Below are 22364 nucleotides of genomic sequence, written 5' to 3'. Positions count from 1 at the left end.
GTTATATTACTAATTGTTTTTTTTTATTCTAAGAGAAGTCATTAACTACTATTTTCCTTAAATTTTTGTTGTAGTGTCAAGTCGGCTACTATGAAGAATTAAAACTGAACTACAAAAATGTATACAAGTATGAACGTAAACCATTATAGTTTTTTTTACTTATTTTTTAAATTAGTTTATTCTTTTTTTTTTTAAGATTTCATTTATCTATTCATGAGAGACACAGAGAGAAGCATCTGTTAAGTGTTGATGATATTTGATCTAAGCATTGCATTTTATAATAATTCTCTGATACAGGGCAGCCCGGGTGGCTCAGCGGTTTAGCACCGCCTTCAGCCCAGGGCGTGATCCTGGAGTCCAGGGATCGAGTCCCATGTCAGGCTCCCTGCATGGAGCCTGCTTTTCCCTCTGCCTGTGTCCCTGCCTTCTTTCTTTCTCTCTCTCTCTTTCTCTCTCTTATGAATAAATAAATAAAATCTTTAAAAATAATAATTCTCTGATACTATATCACTCATCTTAAAAGCTAGAATGTGGTATATATGATCAAATATGCTAAGTATTACTGTTAACTGAAACTATTATAAGACTGTGTTTTGCAATGGGAGCTAATAAATGTCCTATTTGAATAAACATTCTCAGCTATTTAAAAAAAAGGGCGGGGGGCAGCCCGGGAGGCTCAGCAGTTTAGCACCTAGCCTTCAGCCCTGGGTGTGATCTTGGGGACCCAGGATCAAGTCCCACATCAGGCTCCCTGCTTGGGGCCTGCTTCTCCCTCTGCCTGTGTCTCTGCCTCTCTCTCTCTGGGTCTCTCATAAATAAATAAATAAAATCTTAAAAAAATAAATAAATATTGGGATCCCTGGGTGGCGCAGTGGTTTAGCGCCTGCCTTTGGCCCGGGGCGCGATCCTGGAGAACCAGGATCGAATCCCACGTCGGGCTCCCAGTGAATGAATGGAGCCTGCTTCTCCCTCTGCCTGTGTCTCTGCCTCTCTCTCTCTCTCTCTCTCTCTCTCTGTGACTATCATTAAAATAAATAAATAAATAAATAAATAAATAAATAAATAAATAAATATTGCTTATATGCTTTAAAAAAAAAAGAGAGAGAGAGAGAGAGACAAAAGCAGAGGGAGAAGCAGGCTCCCTGTGGGGACCCCAATGCCAGACTTGATCCCAGGACCCCAGGGTCACACCCTGAGCCAAAGGCAGACGCTCAAACACTGAGCCACCCAGGTGTCCCCCATTATAGTTTTTAAAAGATGTATACTAACTTTAGGAAAAAATTTATACCACTAAGAGTATCCAAATCCAAAAAACTGTAAGTTTTATCTTAGGAACTATAAATTTATAAACATGCTAATCCAGGCCATTTTTATAAACAGAATATAAAACTAGTAGTCTATGACGTACAAAAGGACATGGCTTAAAAAGAACACAAAGTATGAGATGCACAGTTCCTAATATATTCCTAAAAGTTGAAATATAAGGTAGTTTCTGAAAAATAGTTCTGTAATATGATACAAAAATAATGAATTGATCAATCACTTCTTTAAACATTCATTGTAGTTTTATTCCAGAAAGAGATGGTTCCAGATATGGATGACTTCTGAAGTTCTGTAAGGACCTCAACAAATTAGATTATGGATCCCTTACGAGTCACTCACTATGTCAAACTCTGAAGGCAGGGAAATATTAAACTACTGATTTTTTAAAAACACACTGTGAACAAAAGTACAAGGGAATAATAACAAAGTGTTGACTCATTATACTTATGGGAGATTTATATTTGTTCAAGTTTTAAAGAGTCCTCTAGGTCTGATCTCCTCAAAATGTTACATGAAATACTGCCAATGAATTTCAATTAAATGCGATATGTATCTGTTTTAAGATTTTATTTGAGAGAGAGAGAATGAGAGAGAGAGAGCATGAGCAAGGAAGAGGTAGAGGGAGAAGCAGACTCCTTGTTGAGCAGGGAGCCTGATGTGGAACTCGATCATGACCTGAGCCAAAGGCAGGCGCTTAACCAATGGAGCCACCCAAGAGCCTTTAAATGTGATATATTAAGTGGGTTTTACATAACGTAAAAAATTTGAGGGGTAGCACAGTAGAATGAAAAGAACACAGACATGGAACCAGAATACCTAGTTTCTATACCCCGGTCTACAATGCACCAGTTACATGACAGCTGACTTTGGGCTCTTCTACTCTACCACTATCCTGCTTATGGGCCTACAGATGTTTGACACACTAATCTAATTATGTAAATAGTTTCACTGTTAGCCCTCATATAAAAGAAAGGACATTTCGGATATCTTCTCTTTGGAGATCATTATTTGCATACATTACAGAACTGTAGGGTGATGACTTAGGAGAATACTACTAAACACGAGAGATAATCAGTTTAATATCCATGAAGGCATTCCCAAATAACAAATTTCCCAAGATTTTAAGATGATTGATTTTATTTTCTCTAGCATTTGAGAAACTACTGAATATGAACAATTACAAAGCAATGACGGATAGAGATTTTAAAAAATGACATCAGGATTATGTTTTAAAATGATCAAGAATATAGGGTTATTTGAAAGAAAATTATAGCTCTAGAAGAGTAAGAAATGATTACTCCTTTACCATGAATTAAGAGTTCAGAATCCTTATTCAGCTCATAAAGCCTAAAGGCTTCTTCTAACTCCAACTGAGATGATACTGTACACGGGTCTCCTAAAAAAAATATAAAAAGTAAAGTAAAGCTCACTTTTTAAATCTTCTAAAATGTAATGTTTAATAAACAATTTTCATTACATAAAATCTTGAGAAAAGACCATTTCTACTATATAAAATCTTGAGAAAAACTATTATATATGCACATAGAGAAGTATTTGAGAAGGACAAATATATTTCTTTAGACAATTCTATTTTCTAAAGTTGGTAACATAACTTTCTTTACGGTTTCTACAAAATATTACATGAGGTTCATTTAAACCAAGTTTGGTACATATAAAAACAATTTAATTCTCAGTAACATATATATTCAAAGTATAACAAACAGAATCTACTCTGACTACACTTGGATTCTTACTACAATATGACTAATGGCCAGGGACAAGCTTTCTGTTACCTACCTCTTTAAAGGAGGAAGTGAAAGTGGTTTCACTGCCACAATATGGTTGGTTATTGTGGCAGTGTAATGTCCACGTAATCATTTTGTCAAAATTTTCCTTTACCTGAGTACCTTTCCTCACCCAAGAGGCTCACAGAAAGGAAGCACAGCCACTAAAGTATTCTGGACTGAAGAGTAGCTCTACTTGAGCTGTTTCCAAATGTGAATAGATAGTTTTAGTAAACCTACTCATAGAAAGGCTAAGGGAAAAATACCTCCCTAGTCAACCAGCCAAAGAACTGAGTCATCCCTGGCAAACAATGAGATGGCACATCTCCCCCTAAGATGGCATTCCTCAATGAAAAAGTCATCTTGATCATAGTTGGGGCCTGAGCTGGGTCCTCCACACTGCAATGCTTTTGCTCATTCCTGTGGTCCACCAAATGTTACCACACACAAGATGCCACCAACCTGATCCAAACCTCAATCACTCTCAGCAGAGAACTATGTCTGTTATTCAAGAGAGAAAAACGAAGCCATCTCCTTTCCTCCACTCTCAAAGAAATGAATGCCTCTATACCTTTCTCCAACTTGGGGAATCCCTTAATGAATCTCTTCCTTTTCTCTTCTCTGGGCCTTATCCCATATCCCCCCTCAGTTCCATTTCCATTTTTTCCTTCCTTCCACTAGCTCTTCTCAGGCAAAGGCATGTGTGAGTTTCCTTCTCAATAATCTCCCTCACATTCAGGTTGCCATTCCATTCATTCAGTAGCCACACATCTCAAGAGCAAACTAGACTGAAAGTGGAGGGGGTGGGTGAGAAGAAGGGCAAGAAAAAAGGGGAGGGCCTTTGATCTTTGACACCATACTTTAGTACTTTTTAAATCATAGGTTTATAATCTTTTAGATTTATTAGAAATAACTTCTTAATATCAAGAGTGACCTCCCTCTCCCCCATTTTCTCCATGTTCCTATCCTCCAGAAGTATCTCAAAATTCTGCTAACCAGTTTGAGTCCACATACTTTACTAAAACTGCTATATCCAAGGTCATGGAAAGAGCTGGTAAAATCAAAAGCTCCTTTTCTATCTTTATTCTAATTGACCTCTCTATAGCATCTAATAGAAACTCTGCATCTAGGTTTCTTTTTTGTTAACTTATTTTATTTAAATTCAATTAGTTAACATATAGTTAACATATAGTTAACATATCATTAGTTTCAGATGTAGAGGTCAAGTAATTCCTCAGTTGCATATAACACCCAATGCTCATTATATCAACATGCCCTCCTTAATGCCCATCACCCAGTTACCCCATCCCTCCACCAACATGCATCTAGGTTTCTAAATACCATTCTCCTGGTTTGCTACCTTTTAACTTTTCATTTTGGAAATTTCCTTTTTCTTTTTTTTTTTTTTAAAGTAGGCTCCACTCCCAACATGGAGCCCAACATAGGACTTGAACTCATGACCCTGACATCAAGACCTCAGCTGATATCAAGAGTCACTTAATCAACTAAGCCACCCAAGTGCCCCTCATTTTGGAAATTTTCAAACATATTGCCAAATCTGGCTTCCCCCTACACTTATTCCCTTCTACTGTATCATTCTGAACAAATCCCTGTAACTCTCGATTAAAATTCCTTAATATAATCACAATACCATTATAAACCTACAAAAACTAACAAAAATTCACTATAAAATATCCAAACATAACCATACGCATAAGAATAAAGTTGAATTTTAATCTTACACAGTAAACAAAAATTAACTCAAAATGGATCAAAGACTTAATATAAGAGTTATAAAACCGTTGGAAGAAAACATTAGGGAGAAAGCTTCATGACACTGGATTTGGCAATGATTTATTGGATCTGAGACCACAGGCACAGGCAAGAAAAAAAATTAACAGTTCTCAAAAGATATACAAATGGTCAATAAGCATAGGAAAAGCTGCTCAACATCACTAATCATTAAGAAAATGAAAATCAATGAGATACCACTTCCTTGTGATGAGACTATATAAAGAGGCAGAGAAAACCGACTATACCAGCATCCCAGGTGAGCCTCCACACGGACTCCAGGCCCAGTTGCCCTCTGATTGCCACTGCATGAGGTTTCTCATGAGACCAGCAGAGCTAGTCAACTTATAGATGTGTGAGAGATTATAAAGTGGTGGGTTTTTTTTAAAGCTATTGTGCTTTGAGATGATTTGTTATGGAACAAGCATCTTACTATTATTTTTCAAGTTGAATCTTGAAATTCTCTGAATCTTTACAAGACCCAGGACAAATGCCACCTCTTTGGAACAGCCTTACCTAAGGAGCTAATATTTCACATTTTATTAAAAGCCTAAAGATAACCTAATTTTTAATAATAGCTTTATTGAGGTATAATTCACATAGCATTCAATTTACCCATTTGAAGTATACAATGGTTGTCAGTATGTTCAGAGTTGTCAATTATCAATAAAATCAATTTTAGAACATTTTGATGATCTCCTCCTCAAAAAAGCCCCTTGCCCATAATGATCACTCCCCATTTCCCCCCAACCTCTCCTCCTACTGCCAGACCTAGGCAACCACTAATCTATTTTCAGTATCTACAGATTTGCCTTTTCTGTACATTTCATATAAATGGAATCATACAATATGTAGTTTTCATGTTTGTCTTTTTTCCCTGAGCATGTTTTCAAGTTGTTTTCAATCCATGCTGTAGTATGTATCAGTACTTCAGTCTTTTTTATTAGAGAATAATATAGCAAATATTTCTGAACTGAAGTGTTTGTATGTTTGAATAACTTCTGATAATTTCCTAAAAGTGCGATGGATTAAAGGTGCCCATTTGGGGCGCCTGGGTGGCTCAGCTGGTTAAGTGTCCCACTCTTGGTTTCAGCTCAAGTCATGATCTCAGGGCTGTGAAATCCAGCCATGCGTTGGGCTCCACATTCAGCATAGAGTCTGAAATTCTCTATTCTTCTCCCTCTCACTCTTCCCCTCTCCCTGTTTCTGCTCCTTCTCTCTTTATATATATAATAATCTTTAAAAATAAAATAAAGTGTCCTCATTAAAAATTTTGAGTTATTCCAAATTTTAGAATGACAGGAACTCCAAAAGGTTATTATATACACAACCAACCGTGTATCTTTCCTAATTCTCTGTAATTATTAATTTTATTTTTTTTTAAAGATTTTATTCATTCATTCATGAGAGACACACAGAGAGAGAGAGAGAGGCAGAGACACAGGCAGAGGGAGAAGCAGGGTCCATGCAAGGAGCCTGATGTGGGACTTGATCCAAGGACCCCAGGATTATGACCTGAGCCAAAGGCAGACACTCAACCATTGAGCCACCCAGGGATCCCAGTAATTATTAAATTCTAAATATCTCCTAATCTGATAGGTGAAAATGTCTTATTTTTAAATCTTTGGTTTTTTAATTATTAGTAATTTTTGAGGGTTTTTTTTTTCCATTTAGGAATTAGCTATCTACACTTCTTTAAGTAGATTTTTCATCAATTTCTTTTTGACCTAATTATATTAGAAATAGCAATCCTAGATTTTTTAAAAAATTGTGTGTTGTTATTATGGATGAAATCTTTTCTTCCAATATACTTTCAGACTGAGTATAATCTACATAAAAAAAGACTGGCTCTCTCATATACCCACTTTATAACTCAGTACTACTGGTATCTTAAAAGATGTTCGATGAAAAATACTGAGGTCAAATGTTTCAACCAGCTTACAGAGATAAACAGCTTTTGGATCAACACTCAATACACTGATGTTAAGTAACAAGTATCGGTGAGGATGTAGAGAAACTGGAATCAATCCCCATATACGTTTGTAAAATGGTGCCTCCACTTTAGCAGTCTAGTAGTTCCTCAAAAGATTAAACATAGTTACCATATGACCCAGCAATTCTACTCCCAAGTATATATCCAAGAGAAATGAAAACATATGGTTGCACAGAAAGTTGTAACCAAATGTTCATAGCAGTACTACTCTTAACAGCCAAAAAGTGGAAATAACCCAAATGTCCGTCAATTGAACAAATATTGCAATGACACATCTAGATTAAGCAAATCTATAGAAACATGAAGTAGACTAGTGGTTACCTAGGCCTAAGAGCTTTACCTAGGCGTAAGAGCTGTGGGGGATAAAGAGCTTACGAGGAATTAGGTAGTGAATTTTAATAAGCATGGGATTTATTTTTGGGGTGATGAAAGGTTTTTAAAATTGCGGTGATGGGTTGTACAACTCTGTGAATATCCTAAAAACCACTTTAAATAATAAACTGTATCTCAATGAAGCTGTTTTAGAAAAACTGTTTACTGCAGCACTTTTATAAAAGTGACTCTGATAACAAAGTAACATTCTAGTCCAAAAGCAAGGCCTGTCTTAGTTTGCCTCAAAGAAATAAATTCACTCATTCATAGACTCACTTTCTCAGTTACTCAAATTTCTCCCATTTTGCCACATTTATGAAAGTGAAAGCCAATATAATTATATATCATTTTTGACATAGGTTAAAAAAACGTTTGTTTCTACAGATTTAAGTATAAAAATAAAAAAGCAACAAAAATAATGAAAATTTCACACATCAGTAAGTGTAAATTATTCTTTCAGTTAGACAAACAAGCCAGTTGACTAAATTAATTCTAAATAATGAAATATTCAAAGAATTCTAGAAGTAGGGGATCCCTGCGTGGCGCAGCGGTTTGGCGCCTGCCTTTGGCCCAGGACGCGATCCTGGAGACCTGGGATCGAATCCCACGTCGGGCTCCCGGTGCATGGAGCCTGCTTCTCCCTCTACCTGTGTCTCTGCCTCTGTGTGTGTGTGTGTGTGTGTGTGTGTGTGTGTGACTATCATAAAAAAAAAAAAAGAATTCTAGAAGTAGATTGAGTCTGAAAATTAACACTTCAATACCAATTTTCTAGGTGAGGAAACTGAATCCACGCTGGCAAATACATTTAAACTAACCTCAGGTTGTTTTTAAACAATGAGAAACATATGTGTCATTCATATGTATATATATTATATGTGTATATATAAATATTTATCTCTCTCTGCAGAGGGCTGTTACCTATATTGTAAGGATGATGGGAAAACTAAAGATCATATATTTAAAGTGACTCATAATATGCTTGGTCCATTATACATGTGGCTTTTATTATTGTGCTTTGACTAAATGCCCTGAATGGAATTAACTATTGTTAAAGGTACATTATAACCGTCTTTTTTTTTTTTTTAAATAATCAATCTTTCCCTTCTGCTAGACATTGTCTTTTTGCCAGACTAGTACACTGGATAATGTACCTGCATTTAGTATTAAACTAGAGACTCTTTTGAATAATCACAAGGAAGTGTGAAAATAGTTAATTACTGACATTGTGGATATTCAAATCTATTTTGTTTTTATTGGACTGAATATCTGTGGTTCAAGTATTACCTTTTTGGGCCAACTGTTTAATGCCTGATAAAGCAGGCTACATGACTCAGAAGTAAAAAATTCCATGAAGAGTCATCACGAAACAAAGATAGGAGGAGGAAAAGCTATTTCTCAAAGCCCACTGTATTACTAAAGTCCAAATTCACATCCTGAAACAGGCATACAGCCAGAGTGAGATCTGCTCAGATCAATGAATTTCACAGTAATAAAATGTATATATTATAACCAGCAGATCAAGTCTTTTTTTCAATGCATGTACATTTTCTTTCACCTATAAAAAGAATGAACCAAATTAGGGCATTAGACCTCAAGTGTTTGATAAATATGCAAGATTCAGTTATTTATGAGATAATCTGACAAGGTACAGAACTTAAAACACATATATAACACTAGTTATATTAGGTATTTCAGCATATGACTCAATTCAGTGCCGCACACTTGAAAGAATCAACACAGCATAAAACCAAAGATGGCAACCTTTAACATTTGCCTGAGATAGCATCACCACACTCCTCTCCCTGATGCTGGAGTCTGCTGTAGATTTACAGACTCACTCTGTTCCCACCAGACCTTCCTACTGCCAGCCCATCACTGGATACTGGATTCAGAACACTACACAGCATCTGTGAAAGTTCCTACACTCCCTACTCTGAAGAGGAATTGCATTGCTTAAAATACAGATTTGCAAAAATCTTCCAAGAATGCTATCTTTATTAAGTGGTCATCCTTTCAATATTAGGCCCAATCACAATAGTAATGGATTTCTGGCTTTTTGCTTCCTATTTTCTAGGACGGAAGAATCAGTGGTTACAGAAGTATATGCTATCCTATCAAGCTGCCCATCCTCAACTTCCTCTTCTGGAGATGATGAGGTAATAGGAATTGTTAACCTAAAACACAAAAAAAAAACCTACACTAAACAAGTGAAAAAAAAAAAAAGATTCAAAATACTGGAAATAAATAACAAAGGGTCAACTGTTTTTTGTTTTTTTTAAAAAAAGATTTTATTTATTTATTCATGAGAGGCACACAGAGAGAAAGAGGCAGAGACACAGGCAGAGGGAGAAGCAGGCTCCATGCAGGGAGCCTGATGCAGGACTCGATCCTGGGACTCCAGGGTCAAACCCCAGGCTGAAGGCGGCGCTAAACTACTGAGCCACCGGGGCTGCTCGGGTCAGCTGTTTTTAAGTAATTTAAATGCATTCCTGAATAAAACCCAGAAATATTTATAAAAATACAAATAAAATATATCCAACACCCAATAACACCAATGTCACAATGTCCAGGATTCAATAAAATATACCCAGGCATAAAGAGCAGGAAAATATGACCCACACCAGGAGAAACATCAATCAATTGAAATTCACGCTGAATTGAAAGATGAAAGAATTTGTAGAAACAGATATTAAAGGTTATTATAATTATATCCAATGTGCTCAAGAAGCTGAAAGAATTGGGCATGTCCAGTATACATGGAAGATACTTTAAAAGGCCCAAATTGAACTATACTAGATAGATTAATGCCAGAAGAAAGACTAGTGAATTTAAATAGATAGCAATAAAACTACCCAAAATGAAATACAGATTAAAAGACTGGAAAAAAATGAACAGAGCATTAGTGAGCTTTATGACATCTCAAGAGGCCTAATATACATGTAATTGGAATCCCTAGAGGAGGGGTCTGGTGACAGAAAAAACATTTCTGAAGTGATTATGGCCAAAATTTTTCCAACAATAAAGAGAAAAATCTTAAAAGCAGCCAAAGAGACACATTAAATAGAGAACAAAGGTCACTGACTGCCGATTTGCATCAGACACAACAAAAGCTAGAAGACAGTGTATAGAATGCAAAAAAGACCCTGCCAACCTAGAATTATTTGCCCAGCAAAATTATCTTTCAAAATCAAAAGTGACCTAGAGAGCAAGAAGCCAGAAAATCCATTTCATTGAGAAATTCATAGGGACAAAAAGATTCATAGAGACAGAAAGTATGAGAGAGTCATGTGAAGAGGAGGAGCTGGAGAAAGGGAAAGGGGGAACTATTTTTTTATTTAAATTTAATTAGGGGGGCAGCCCCGGTGGCGCAGCGGTTTGGCACCGCCTGCAGCTTGGGGTGTGATCCTGGACACCTGGGATTGAGTCCCACATCGGGCTCCCTGCGTGGAGCCTGCTTCTCCCTCTGCCTCTCTCTCTGTGTGTCTATGAATAAATAAATAAAATCCTTAAAAATAAATAAATAAATTCAATTAGGGGAGTTATTATTTAATAAGCATAGAGTTTGGGATGATAAGAAAAGATTCTGGAAAAAAAAAAAAAAAGAAAAGATTCTGGAATAGGGTAGGGGGGATATTTGCATAAAATCATGACTATGCTTAATGTCCCTAAATTATACACTTAAAAAAGATTAAAATTTTATGTCAGATATATATTTTTCCACAATAAAAAAAGAATTTAAAAAAGTACACTAGTTCTCTATGCACATAAATAGACCTCAATAATGTCCAGTGAAAAAAGGGAAGTTTCAGAATATGTGCTAATACCACTTATATGAATTTAAAAGCACATAATACTATATTTTGTTATTTATATATATAGAATAATGACAGAAAACAGAGCAGTGGTTCCCTGGGGATGGAGGAATGTGAATGAGAAAGAGTTTGGCTTCTAAACTTATCCCATGATAGTAGTTGCCCCTTAGCAAGGGAAGGAAGACAATGTAATTGGAGGTGGGGATGCCAACAGGGACAGAGCAGTGCACAAGGTGGGAGTTTGGGATCCCCGGTGCCAAATAAGGCTCTTACAGCCTCTCTTGTCTCACCTCTCAACTCATCTCCACCCCACCACCCCAAGGATTTCTCCCAGTGGGCCTCAGTCTGATCCCTCTGCCTTTCAGGCATCTCCATGGCCTATTGTATAAATGGCAGCAGCCCAGGGTTTACTCAACAGAATGCCTGGAGCACAGAGTCGGGGCAGAGGCCAGAACTAAAAGAAGTGCTTGAGGACTTCTCTAAGTCAGCTAGTTGTCTTCTACATGGGGTGCTCTACCCCTGGGAGACTTACAGTTTTTAAAAGGTATCAAATTCCATATCCTTAACTTCCATATAAATTCCTTTCTAAAACTCATCAGCCCAAGAATGTACCTAGGGTGCAGTACCCCACCTTATCTCCTTTTCAAATATTTCTTTTCCTATTTTATTTTTAAAAAAGGATATATACCTGCCATATGATCTAACCATTCTACTTCTAGGTATTTGCCCATGAGAAAATATATATCTATACAAAGACTTATACATCATTGCCATAGAGCTTTTATTTGTGATAGCTCCAAACTGTAAACAACCTCCATTTCCATCACCAGAGAAATAGATAAACAAATTGTGGTACATCCACATAAAGGAATACCACTCAGCAATAAAAAGAAATGAACACAACACATGTTATCAATGATTTTGCTGAGTGAAAGAAGCCAGACCAGTTCCCTCCCCACAGAGTACATACTGTATGATTCCACACCTATAAAACTCTAGAAAATGCAAACTAATCTATAATGACAGAAAACAAATTAGTAGTTGTTTAGCATGGAGGGGTAGGAATGAGGAAATGCAAAGCACACTGAAACACTTGGGCGTAATGGATATGGTCTCTATCTTACTTGTGATGATGGTTTCCTGGGTGTCCAAACTCAACAAATTGCACACTTTTAATATGTACAATATATTGTGTGTCAATTAATTTCAATAAAGCTTTTTAAATTTATTTTCCTTTTTCTTTTTTTTTTAAAGGAGGCTCCAACACCCAGCATGGAGCCAACACAGGAGCTTAAACTCATGACCCTGAGATCAGGACCTGAGCTGTTATCAAGAGTCAGATGCTTAATAAACTGAGCCACCCAGGCGCCCCATAAAGCTGTTTTGTTTTTTGTTTTTTTTAAAGGTGAAATAAAGATATGAAAACGAGGGAAGAAGTGATCAAACACAAACCTCTACTACAGGAAATGTTTAAAAGTTCTCAAAGTAAAAGGAAAATGTCAGTTCAAAATAAGATCCGCTCCAGGAGTAGAATTTTTATTGATGTTGATTTTCATTTTTCTAATTTTTAGGTTTAGATCCATAATACTGCTATCTAAATAAGTGACATGACACTTAATTCAGTCAAAAAATTTTCTCCTCACAGTTTCTTCTGACATGATTACCAGTGTCAATATACAGTGTTACGTGAGGGAGAAAAAGTATAAAGAGTAATTTGCTATTTCAGTTCCTAATATACCAGCTAAAAGTACATCAGATTAAAGATGTTTGGAAAGCTTCACATACGATAAGTATGTTTCTTACCATCCTAAATGTGGTTTTGTTACATCTTGACACTTAATTTTCCCGTGAATGCATCAGATTTGATAATGCAAAGAGGAAGAATTTTAACCTTGTAGAATTCAGAAACACTCCAACATACTCTTTATGTCAAAAAATGGTTACATGCGTTTCAAATTTCCATGAATTTCACCTACTGAAGCCAACAGGATATGAATTAAAGAATCACATCCAAAAATCCTCTCCTACTCTCTGCAAATCACTTACTTTCTCCCCACACATAACCTTGTATAAGGCGTAAATAAAATAATAATTTATATATGTCATTGGTAAAAAGTATAACAAAAGGTACAATATTTTTGGAGGTCAATTTGGTACCACCTATTATTATCAAGGACACATCCCATTTCAGGGAATTTACTCTATAAATAACAATACAGGTGCCCCAAAAATATACAAAAAGATACACAAAAATATTCTCTGTCCTAATATTTTTATACACTACAAATAATCTAAATATCTATCAAAGGAGAATTGGTTAAATAAATTATTATGGTACCACCATGGTATATATACATTACATAAACCACATTATATAAATCTACATACATTGCTATGGAAAGATAATCCACAAGATGTTAAGTTAAAAGGCAGGTTAAATAACAGCTTGTACAATGTTCAGCTATTTGTAAGAAAGAAAAAAAGTTACCCTATCCCTTCTAGTTGTATATTCACAGAAAAAGACATCACCAATTTGTTTATAGGAGCTATTTGGGTGAAATCTGAGGATCCTCAGAGATATTTTTTCCTTCAAACAAATCAATATTTTTGTTAAAAAGCATGCACTAGGGATCCCTAGGTGGCTCAGACATTTGGTGCCTGCCTTCAGTCCAGGGTGTGATCCTGGAGTCCCGGGGTCGGGTCCCGCATCAGGTTCCCTGCATGGAGCCTGCTTCTCCCTCTGCCTATGTCTCTGTCTCTGTCTCTCTCTCTCTCTCTCTGTATCTCTCATGAATAAATAAAATATTAAAAAAAAAAAAGCATGCACTACTCTTAATAAAATAACTTAATTAAGAAATAAAATATCCAAAGGCTAGTTTCTAATAAAAGAGACATGACAAAATAGAAACAGTTAAATCAGATTTGGAATAAATTAAAAACTAATAAAATTAGAAATTTAGAAAATACTTAATATTAGATTGTAAATATTTAAAAAAGCATATCCTTATGGAAAAACAGTCACAATTAAAATATGATGAACTAAAAAGTCATTTATCATTCTCTGTCCCATACTCTTTCCTCACTTGAGAAGGGAGGTATAATTGTTACAAAATTACTATTCATCCTAAAATGTTTAATTAAATTAAGCAAACCAGTTTCTCCACAGACACATCAAAACAAATCAGTAAAACTGGTTTTGAACACAAGGAAAAAGAACAGCCGTCATACATCTACTTAAAGAAATGAAGTAAGCTTATGATCATTATTTGCTCTAATATTTTAAAAATCCCATAATTGAAAGCTTAGCTTCTAGACAGTGTTGCTCATAAACCAGAGAAATCATAATCCTGTGTTCCATAAATTCTAGAGAGAATTTTTTCTCTAGATAAGCATGCCCCAATGCCTACATGGCTAAAAATAAAGGTAACAAAATTACAACTGAAAAATAATTGCAAGGAACTTAAAAATAATTACTATTGGCTCTGTATGCCTAAAATTAAGAAGAGACTCGTATCAAAATTAACGAGGGTAAGAAGGATCACAGGGGAATCAATAGACTTTAATAGAAAGTTTAACCTTTTAGTTGAATGAGGCTATAGTCTCACAATTTTCCCCAGAAAATTAGGACACTTAATAGCTATTTAGAGACAACTTTGAATTGCATTATAAAAGGATAAGACTGTTTCACCAGAGAATTAATTTAATTTACTACATGACTCTGTTAATTAAAATATGCTATAATGTTAAGAAAAAATAGAATAAATCACAACTCCCAACGCTTAAATCTCCAATAATGAACATAAAACTATACTGTGAAAAGGCCTATCAGCTTTTTCTAGAATTTGTAAATGTTTTCTGAGCATACTATTATTGAGTACTGCTCAAAACACTGCACTGGAGCTCCAGAGCAAAGACAAGATCTCCATTCTCATGGAGCTTACATCCAACCATATAAACAAGATACAAAGGGAATAGGAGTGAAAGGCTTCTTGGAGGACAGGACATCTGAGTACCTGAATGACGGGAAAGAGCCATGTAACAATCTGGGAACAGAACTCCCCAGGTAAAGACAATACAAGGTATAGGGTACTATAAAATTAACTAATTATTTTATTTATTTATCTTATTATTTTTTTGAGAGAGGGAGGGAGGGAGGGACGGGGGAGAGAAAGAGAGAGAGATGAGGGAGGAGAGGGAGAAAGAACCTTTTATTTTTTTAATTTAAATTCAATTAATTAACATATAATGTATTATTGGTTTCAGAGGTAGAGGTCAGTGATTCATCAGTCTTCTACAACCCAGTGATTACTTCACATGCCCTCCTTAATGCCCATCACCCAGTTACCCGATCCCCCTGCCCCCTCCCCTCCAGTGACCCTCAGGTTTGTTTCCTATGATTAAAAGTCTCCTATGGTTTGTCTCCCTCTCTGATTTTGTCTTGTTTTATTTTTTCCCCTCTTCCCCTATAATCCTGTTTTGATTCTTAAATTCCACATGCCAGTGAGATCATATGATGATTGTCTTTCTTTAATTGACTTATTTTGCTGAGCATAATACCTTAAAAGCAGGCTCTGTGCCCAACCCAGGGCTTGATCTCACAGCACTGAGATCATGACCTGAGCTGAAATCAAGAGTCGGACACTAAGTGACTGAGCCACCCAGGCACCCCGAGTACTAGAACATTTTTTAATGGCTCATCTCTAAATAAATTTCTCTTAATAAAATGTGTTATCTATGATTCCCTATGTGCACTAGTTAGAAAACCATTGATTGAAGAAAATCCTAAATGGCATGAAATGATCAGGACAGGATTAAAATGAGAATAACACTGGGGCGCCTGGCGGGCTCATTTGGTAGAGCATGAGACTCTTGATCTTGTGGTCATGAGCTCAAGTCCCACATGAGGAACAGAGCTTACTTTTAAAAAATGAGAATAACATTAGTTCATGATAAGAATCAACTTACTGATGCTAATTATATTGTATATACTGTGCTAAATTATATAGTCTCATTTTCAGGCAGAAGATATACTGTGAGATAACCGCATCATTTAGAATTAATATTATTTAAACTACCTTTGTGATCAAAAGTGGATGAAGAGAAAGATAGTCTTATCCTTAAATAATACAGAATTTAAAATACCAAGCTAGTATTTCCATTACTGGACTTCAAAAAATGTTAAGGCTCATAATATCTCAGGTGAGGGGAAGAACAAATGGATGCTCTCATTCAATGTAGTTGTGCCATAAACTGGTTTAAACTTTTTTGATAGCACATGGTCACTAGCTTTATGGCAACAAATTGTCATCAAACTTTATGATGTGAATATTCTATGACCTTGCTACAGAGTCCCATACAATAGCACAAAATCACATATTAAGATATTCGTTATGTATTGCTTATAGTAGCAAAAAACAAAAAACAAAACAAAACAAAAAAAACCCTGGTAATAGTCCAAACATCCATCAATAAGGGATTAAATAAATCATGAAGTACTTACAATGTGGGATATTATACAGCGTCTAAAAAGGTAATGCTATAGGGGTGCCTGGCTGGCTCAGTAGGTGAGCATGTGACTCGATCTTGGGGTTGTGAGTTCAAGCCCCACGTTGGGTATAGAGATTACTTTAAAAAAACAAATCTTAAAAAATATATATAATGATATAATTTCATGCACACCGAAATGAAAAAAATTTAAAATGTCCAATTCACAATGTAAAAGGAAAATATCACTTAACGGTTTGTATGATTTAATTCTTTTTGTATAAAAAAGTGTGCTTATAAATAATGTACAGAAACAAAAATGTTTGTGTATCCAGAGAAAATACCTCAAAGTTGTTACCAGTGATTTTCTCTCTTACACCTGGGATTGGTGAGGAAGGAAAGAAGAGAAAGGGCAAACAGAAGACTGCCTTTAAATTTCAAAACAGGGATCCCTGGGTGGCGCAGCGGTTTGGCGCCTGCCTTTGGCCCAGGGCGCAATCCTGGAGTCCTAGGATCAAGTCCCACGTCGGGCTCCCTGCATAGAGCCTGCTTCTCCTTCTGCCTGTCTCTCTGCCTCTCTCTCTCTCTATGTCTATCATGAATAAATAATAAATAAAATCTTTAAAAAATAAAAAATAAAAATAAAAAATAAATTTCAAAACATTTGTACTACTTTTTTTCCCAAACAATGAACATGGATTACTTTAGAGAAACTTCTTAAAAATGTCTTTAAAGGGGCACGTGGCTGGCTCAGTTGGAGGAGCACGGGACTCCTGATCTCGGGGTCATGAGTTTGAGCCCCACAGTGGGTAGAGAGATTGCACAAATAAAACTTTTTTTTTAATGTCTTTAAAAAGTAAAATGAGTGTTGAGTTTACATACAGCTTGGATCTAGGATATCTTCCCAGGGCTCTTCATATCAGGAAACAAAGAAATGGCCCCAAATACTGAGCTACATATTATAATGACATTCCTTAAAACGAAATTCCATTCCCATTACAATCAGTAGAAGCCCATAATACAAAACTAGTATATTTAGGGTATCTTTAAGCTATACTTCAATGACGTTCCATCGTGTAAAATAAAGTCTCATGTCTTTCGCAAAGCCTTCCAGGATTGAGTCCAAAACTTGTCAAAGTTTAATATTCATGCAACTCACCTAGAGCTCCTGTTAAAATGTAGATTCAGATCCAGGAGTCTGTGATGGGGCCTTTTCTAAAAGTTCTGCAGACCACACTCTGAGGAGCAAGGGTCTAACCTCGGTTCATACCGCACCACTCCCCACACTTCAATTTAGTAAATTACTGCTCTTTCACAAACACCATGTTCTTCATACCTCTGCCCTTTTTCTATCTTATTCTTCGTCAAAAAATGGCTTTCCCCTCACCTCTTCCACTTCAAAAACTTCTACTCTTTGTTACTATTTTAGTCCAAATGTCACAAATACTTCAGGCACATGTAGATGATGCTTCTTTTGCATTCCAAGATCCCTATGCATTTATGTTCAACTTATCATATTTGTTATTTACATGTCCATCTCCCTATGAGACAATGAATTTGGGGATAGAAAATATCTATCTTCAGCACACAGATATTCAATAAATGTTTTCTGAGTCCAAGTCATTAAGATATTGAGTTTCTGCCACCACCTTTGAAATCATGGTTGTCACAATTACTTTTATTCTGTAATATTTTCTCTGAAGTAATATTCAGCAAAAAATACTGCCAAATTATTGAGGGTAATCTCTAAAATATAAAACAACATTCAAATTCAAAATTGAAGTAAAATATAACACTATTTGATGAGATGTTTATGTTAATGGTGAAAGAAAGTCACATTAATTTTACTCTATTTTGGGGTATAAAGGACAAAACAAAGATTGTATTCTTTGGTATTATTTCAAGTACCTGAAGCAAAATAAAAATAGCATCAAATTTCTAATATACCTAATAGTCTTAATTAATTAGGACTTTAACTATATTTTAAAAAACAAATGACAAAGTAGTATCTTAAATCAAATGCTTACATAGCCCTCTCTTTATCACTCACCTTCCTCATCTATCCATTTCATGGTGAAAAGCTGTTCGTTGTCAAAAGAACACATATCTCGAACTTCATTGCAAAGGCCCTCAAAGGAGATTGAAGGTTCAAAATGTGTTATCATGATATCCCTGAAAAAGAAAAAGAGTTTTAAGTTTGACGATCACTGAAACTAATAATCCTCCACAAACTACCAAATGCCTGACAATCTGATTAACATCAGTTATTTTGGGGATCTCTGGGTGGCTCAGCAGTTTGGTGCCTGCCTCTGGCCCAGGGCAAGATCCTGGAGTCCCGGGATCGAGTCCCGCGTCGGGCTCCCGGCATGGAGCCTGCTTATTCCTCTGCCTGTGTCTCTGCCTCTCTCTCTCTGTCTATCATAAATGGATAAATAATAAATCTTTAAAAAAAAAAAAAACATCATTTTGTGAGTGCATCAACACGCATTGCTTCCAGTAAACTATCTCTGTAAAGATTTTTAAAAATCCGTATTAATAATGTTTAAAAATAAAAATAGTGGAATGTTAACTAAATTGAATTTAAATTAAAAAATTAATATAGTGGATTTGTGAGAAACTTTAATTCAATCTCCCTCCTCATTCAGGAAGCCCACCCTAACTGCTCTGATGGTTGTCCCACTTTTGCTTTAATATCAGTTTTCAGAAGCACACACTTTTGTGAAGCACCGCACCCCACAGATGAATAGCTCAGTTATTGATAAGCTTCTACATTACATTTAACTGAAATCTGTTCCAATCACTGGTCCAGATCTCCCCTCCCTAAGAAGTCTACCTTTCATCAAAGAGATGGCTCTTCAATTATTTGACAAACATGTGTCATGTCCTCTTCCTCAGCTCTCACATAGATTAACCACCCATGACACTGCCATCCATTCTTTGTATGGTATGATTTTTAGACCTCACACCTTCATTTTTCCCGAAGAATTCCCATTTGCCAAAATTGGTTTTATTTTTTTTTTAATTTTTATTTATTTATGATAGGCACACAGTGAGAGAGAGAGAGGCAGAGACACAGGCAGAGGGAGAAGCAGGTTCCATGCACCGGGAGCCCGACGCGGGATTCGATCCCGGATCTCCAGGATCGCGCCCTGGGCCAAAGGCAGGCGCTAAACCGCTGCGCCACCCAGGGATCCCCAAAATTGGTTTTAATATATGACTAATTATTTTAGATACTCAAAAAACATAGGAATAGACATAAATATGTATTTATGTTTGTCTTAAGTGTTAGATAAGCGACAGTATTCAAATAAAACTACCTAGCAGCTACTTATTATATAACTTAAAATTGCAACAAATGTTTTAGAGCAGATGCCTGGAGTTTCCTCCAAGAAGCCAGGAGAAAGTTTCCTACGATCGAATCTCTGCCCAGTAACCAGCCACAGTACCCTTTCAAATATAAGTCAGATAGACTGAATGACTCTGATTTAACAAACTTATAGAGCGATCACTTAGTGTCAGCCTGTTCAACAGTTTTACAAAGTTAATGTAGTTCATGTACTTCCTGTTTTAAACTCTTCAAATGCCTTTCTCATGCAGAATAAAATCCAAAATCCCTAGCAGGGTCTATAAGAGCCAGGCTATCTCTCTGGGCAACTTCTACTACTACTTGAAAAGGTAAACCAATGTTTAGAGTTTACAACCTACCCCAGCTAGAATGTAAGTTTGGTGAAAAAGTAGGGATTTTGTTTTGTCCATTATATTCCCAGTGGCCAACACAGTGCCTAGCACAGAATGGATATTTGAAAAATGTTCACTAAAGGAAAAAAGGAACTGGGAACACACATGGGTAGCTAGAACACAGAACACAGAGTGGGGGGATCCCTGGGTGGTGCAGCGGTTTGGCGCCTGCCTTTGGCCCAGGGCGCGATCCTGGAGACCCGGGATCGAATCCCACATCGGGCTCCCAGTGCATGGAGCCTGCTTCTCCCTCTGCCTGTGTCTCTGCCTCTCTCTCTCTGTGACTATCATAAATAAATAAAAAAAAAATTTTTTTTAAAATAAAAAAATAAAAATAATAAAAAATAATAAAAAATAAAAAAAAAAAGAACACAGAGTGGGATATAAGGAATTTAGAATTTTAGTCATCTGTATAAAAAAAAAAAGTTTAAAAAAACTATAGTCTTTAGGAGCTGTCAAAGGTAAGGAGAGAAAAAAAAAAAAAAAAACAAAGGTAAGGAGAGAGCAGAGCATCAATTTTGATTGGCCTTTTCTTGATAATCATTCTAACCATCTCATCACTTTCTGCCCCTGCCTCTGAGAACCATCTTGCCTTGGCTTTCACAATAGTATGCTTCCCTGGCTCTCTGCTTTTCTCAACTCATGTCTCCTTCAGTCTTCAATCACAAGATACTCTTTACACTTTCTCTCTTGGTTATTGTCTGTCACTCTTCCTTTCTCTTTAAAACCTAGTTCACATTCAATGTTTTAACTACTATCTCCATGGAGGGGTCTCTTAAATCTGTCATTCCAGCTCTCTTTGTAGTAATTAAGTCTGTTGATGATCTGATTCTATTCTCAACTTGAACCCACCTTTGCCAACAAAAACATTCTACTACAGACATCTGGTTTACTCATAACTCAACACAGAAGACCCTAATAATCCAAGTTTTAATTCTGACCTTTCTGCAACTCAAGGCCCAGTTTACATAGGGAGGTGGGGATCAATTCTTTAACAGGTGCTTCAAGATAAACTTCCATTAAACCTTTTTCAACCACACAAGCCCAATGGTCTATACTTCTAAACCTGTCCAACATGTATCCTATGTTCCATTTTCTGCTGACTCAAATACTGATACAGTCTCAACTAAATTGTACTCAGGAAGACAAAAATTCTCGGACTTTTCCATAGCTTCATATAACTATTAACATAATTAAGGACTCAAACATTTTCTAACTGAATGTTGAAGAAATACTCTCAAGGAGAAACTCATCTTCCAGAAAATGCACTTTTGACAAGGAAATATCACTGTTTATGTTTCTTTTACCTATAAACACTTATAGAATACTGAGTGTGCCCTGGGTGTTTAAATAAACTTTACCTTATGTAAGCTTTACAGTAACTGTCAAACTAGACATACTAATCTATTTTACAAATTTAAAAAGCAAAGTACAAAGAATATTTGCCAGTCTCTCAGTTAAAAAATAGAATATGAATTCAAATCCAAATCTATTAACACCTGTGTCCCCATCTAACCTTCTAAAAGCACGCAGAAGCAACAGATGCTTCTGGTTTAATATGGCAGAGGGAACACATATCTATATCCATTCATTTTAAGGGCCCACTGAAACAACAGAAATCTGAAATAGCAAATTATTTAAGTCTTAGAAAAAAAAAAAAAAGGCACCAGAAGCAGACCAGAAAGTGTAAGAAAATCCCAGTTGACTGAAAACAGATGGGATAAAAGTGAGCGAGAAAACATATCAGCCCCAAACAACAAAGTTAAGTGGAACCTTTAAAAGAGAAAAATTGGGCAGCCCTGGTGGCTCAGCAGTTTAGCGCTGCCTTCAGCCCGGGGTGTGATCCTGGAGACCCGGGATCGAGTCCCACGTTGGGCTCCCTGCATGTGGAGTCTGCTGCTCCCTCTGCCTGTGTCTCTGCCTCTCTCTCTCTCTCTCTGTGTGTGCCGCTCATGAATTAAAAAAAAAAAAAAAAAAAAAAAAAACCTTAAATAAAATCTTTAAAAAATAAAAAATAAATAAATAATAAAAAATAAATAAAAGTTTTATTTACATGAGATTACTTTT

At 36.1% G+C, this 22364-nt stretch overlaps 1 protein-coding gene across 4 annotated transcripts in view; it reads right to left on the bottom strand.

The window, feature by feature from the left end:
• Positions 1 to 22364, bottom strand: part of PRKCI (protein kinase C iota) — a 73007-nt gene that overhangs the window by 35819 nt on the left and 14824 nt on the right. For 3 of the 4 annotated variants that reach the window (XM_049105710.1, XM_025425558.3, XM_025425560.3), the window contains exons 2-3: positions 18610 to 18731; positions 2630 to 2719 (exon numbers count right to left, since the gene is read on the bottom strand). In XM_049105710.1, the coding sequence (XP_048961667.1) occupies positions 2630 to 2719; positions 18610 to 18731 (212 nt within the window). The remainder of the gene's footprint in view (positions 1 to 2629; positions 2720 to 18609; positions 18732 to 22364) is intronic. The other variant, XM_049105711.1, reaches the window with a different exon arrangement.

Source organism: Canis lupus, chromosome 34 (genome assembly GCF_003254725.2).
Source record: "Canis lupus dingo isolate Sandy chromosome 34, ASM325472v2, whole genome shotgun sequence".
Taxonomy (NCBI): domain Eukaryota; kingdom Metazoa; phylum Chordata; class Mammalia; order Carnivora; family Canidae; genus Canis; species Canis lupus.
This window is presented reverse-complemented; position numbering and strand designations above follow the sequence as displayed.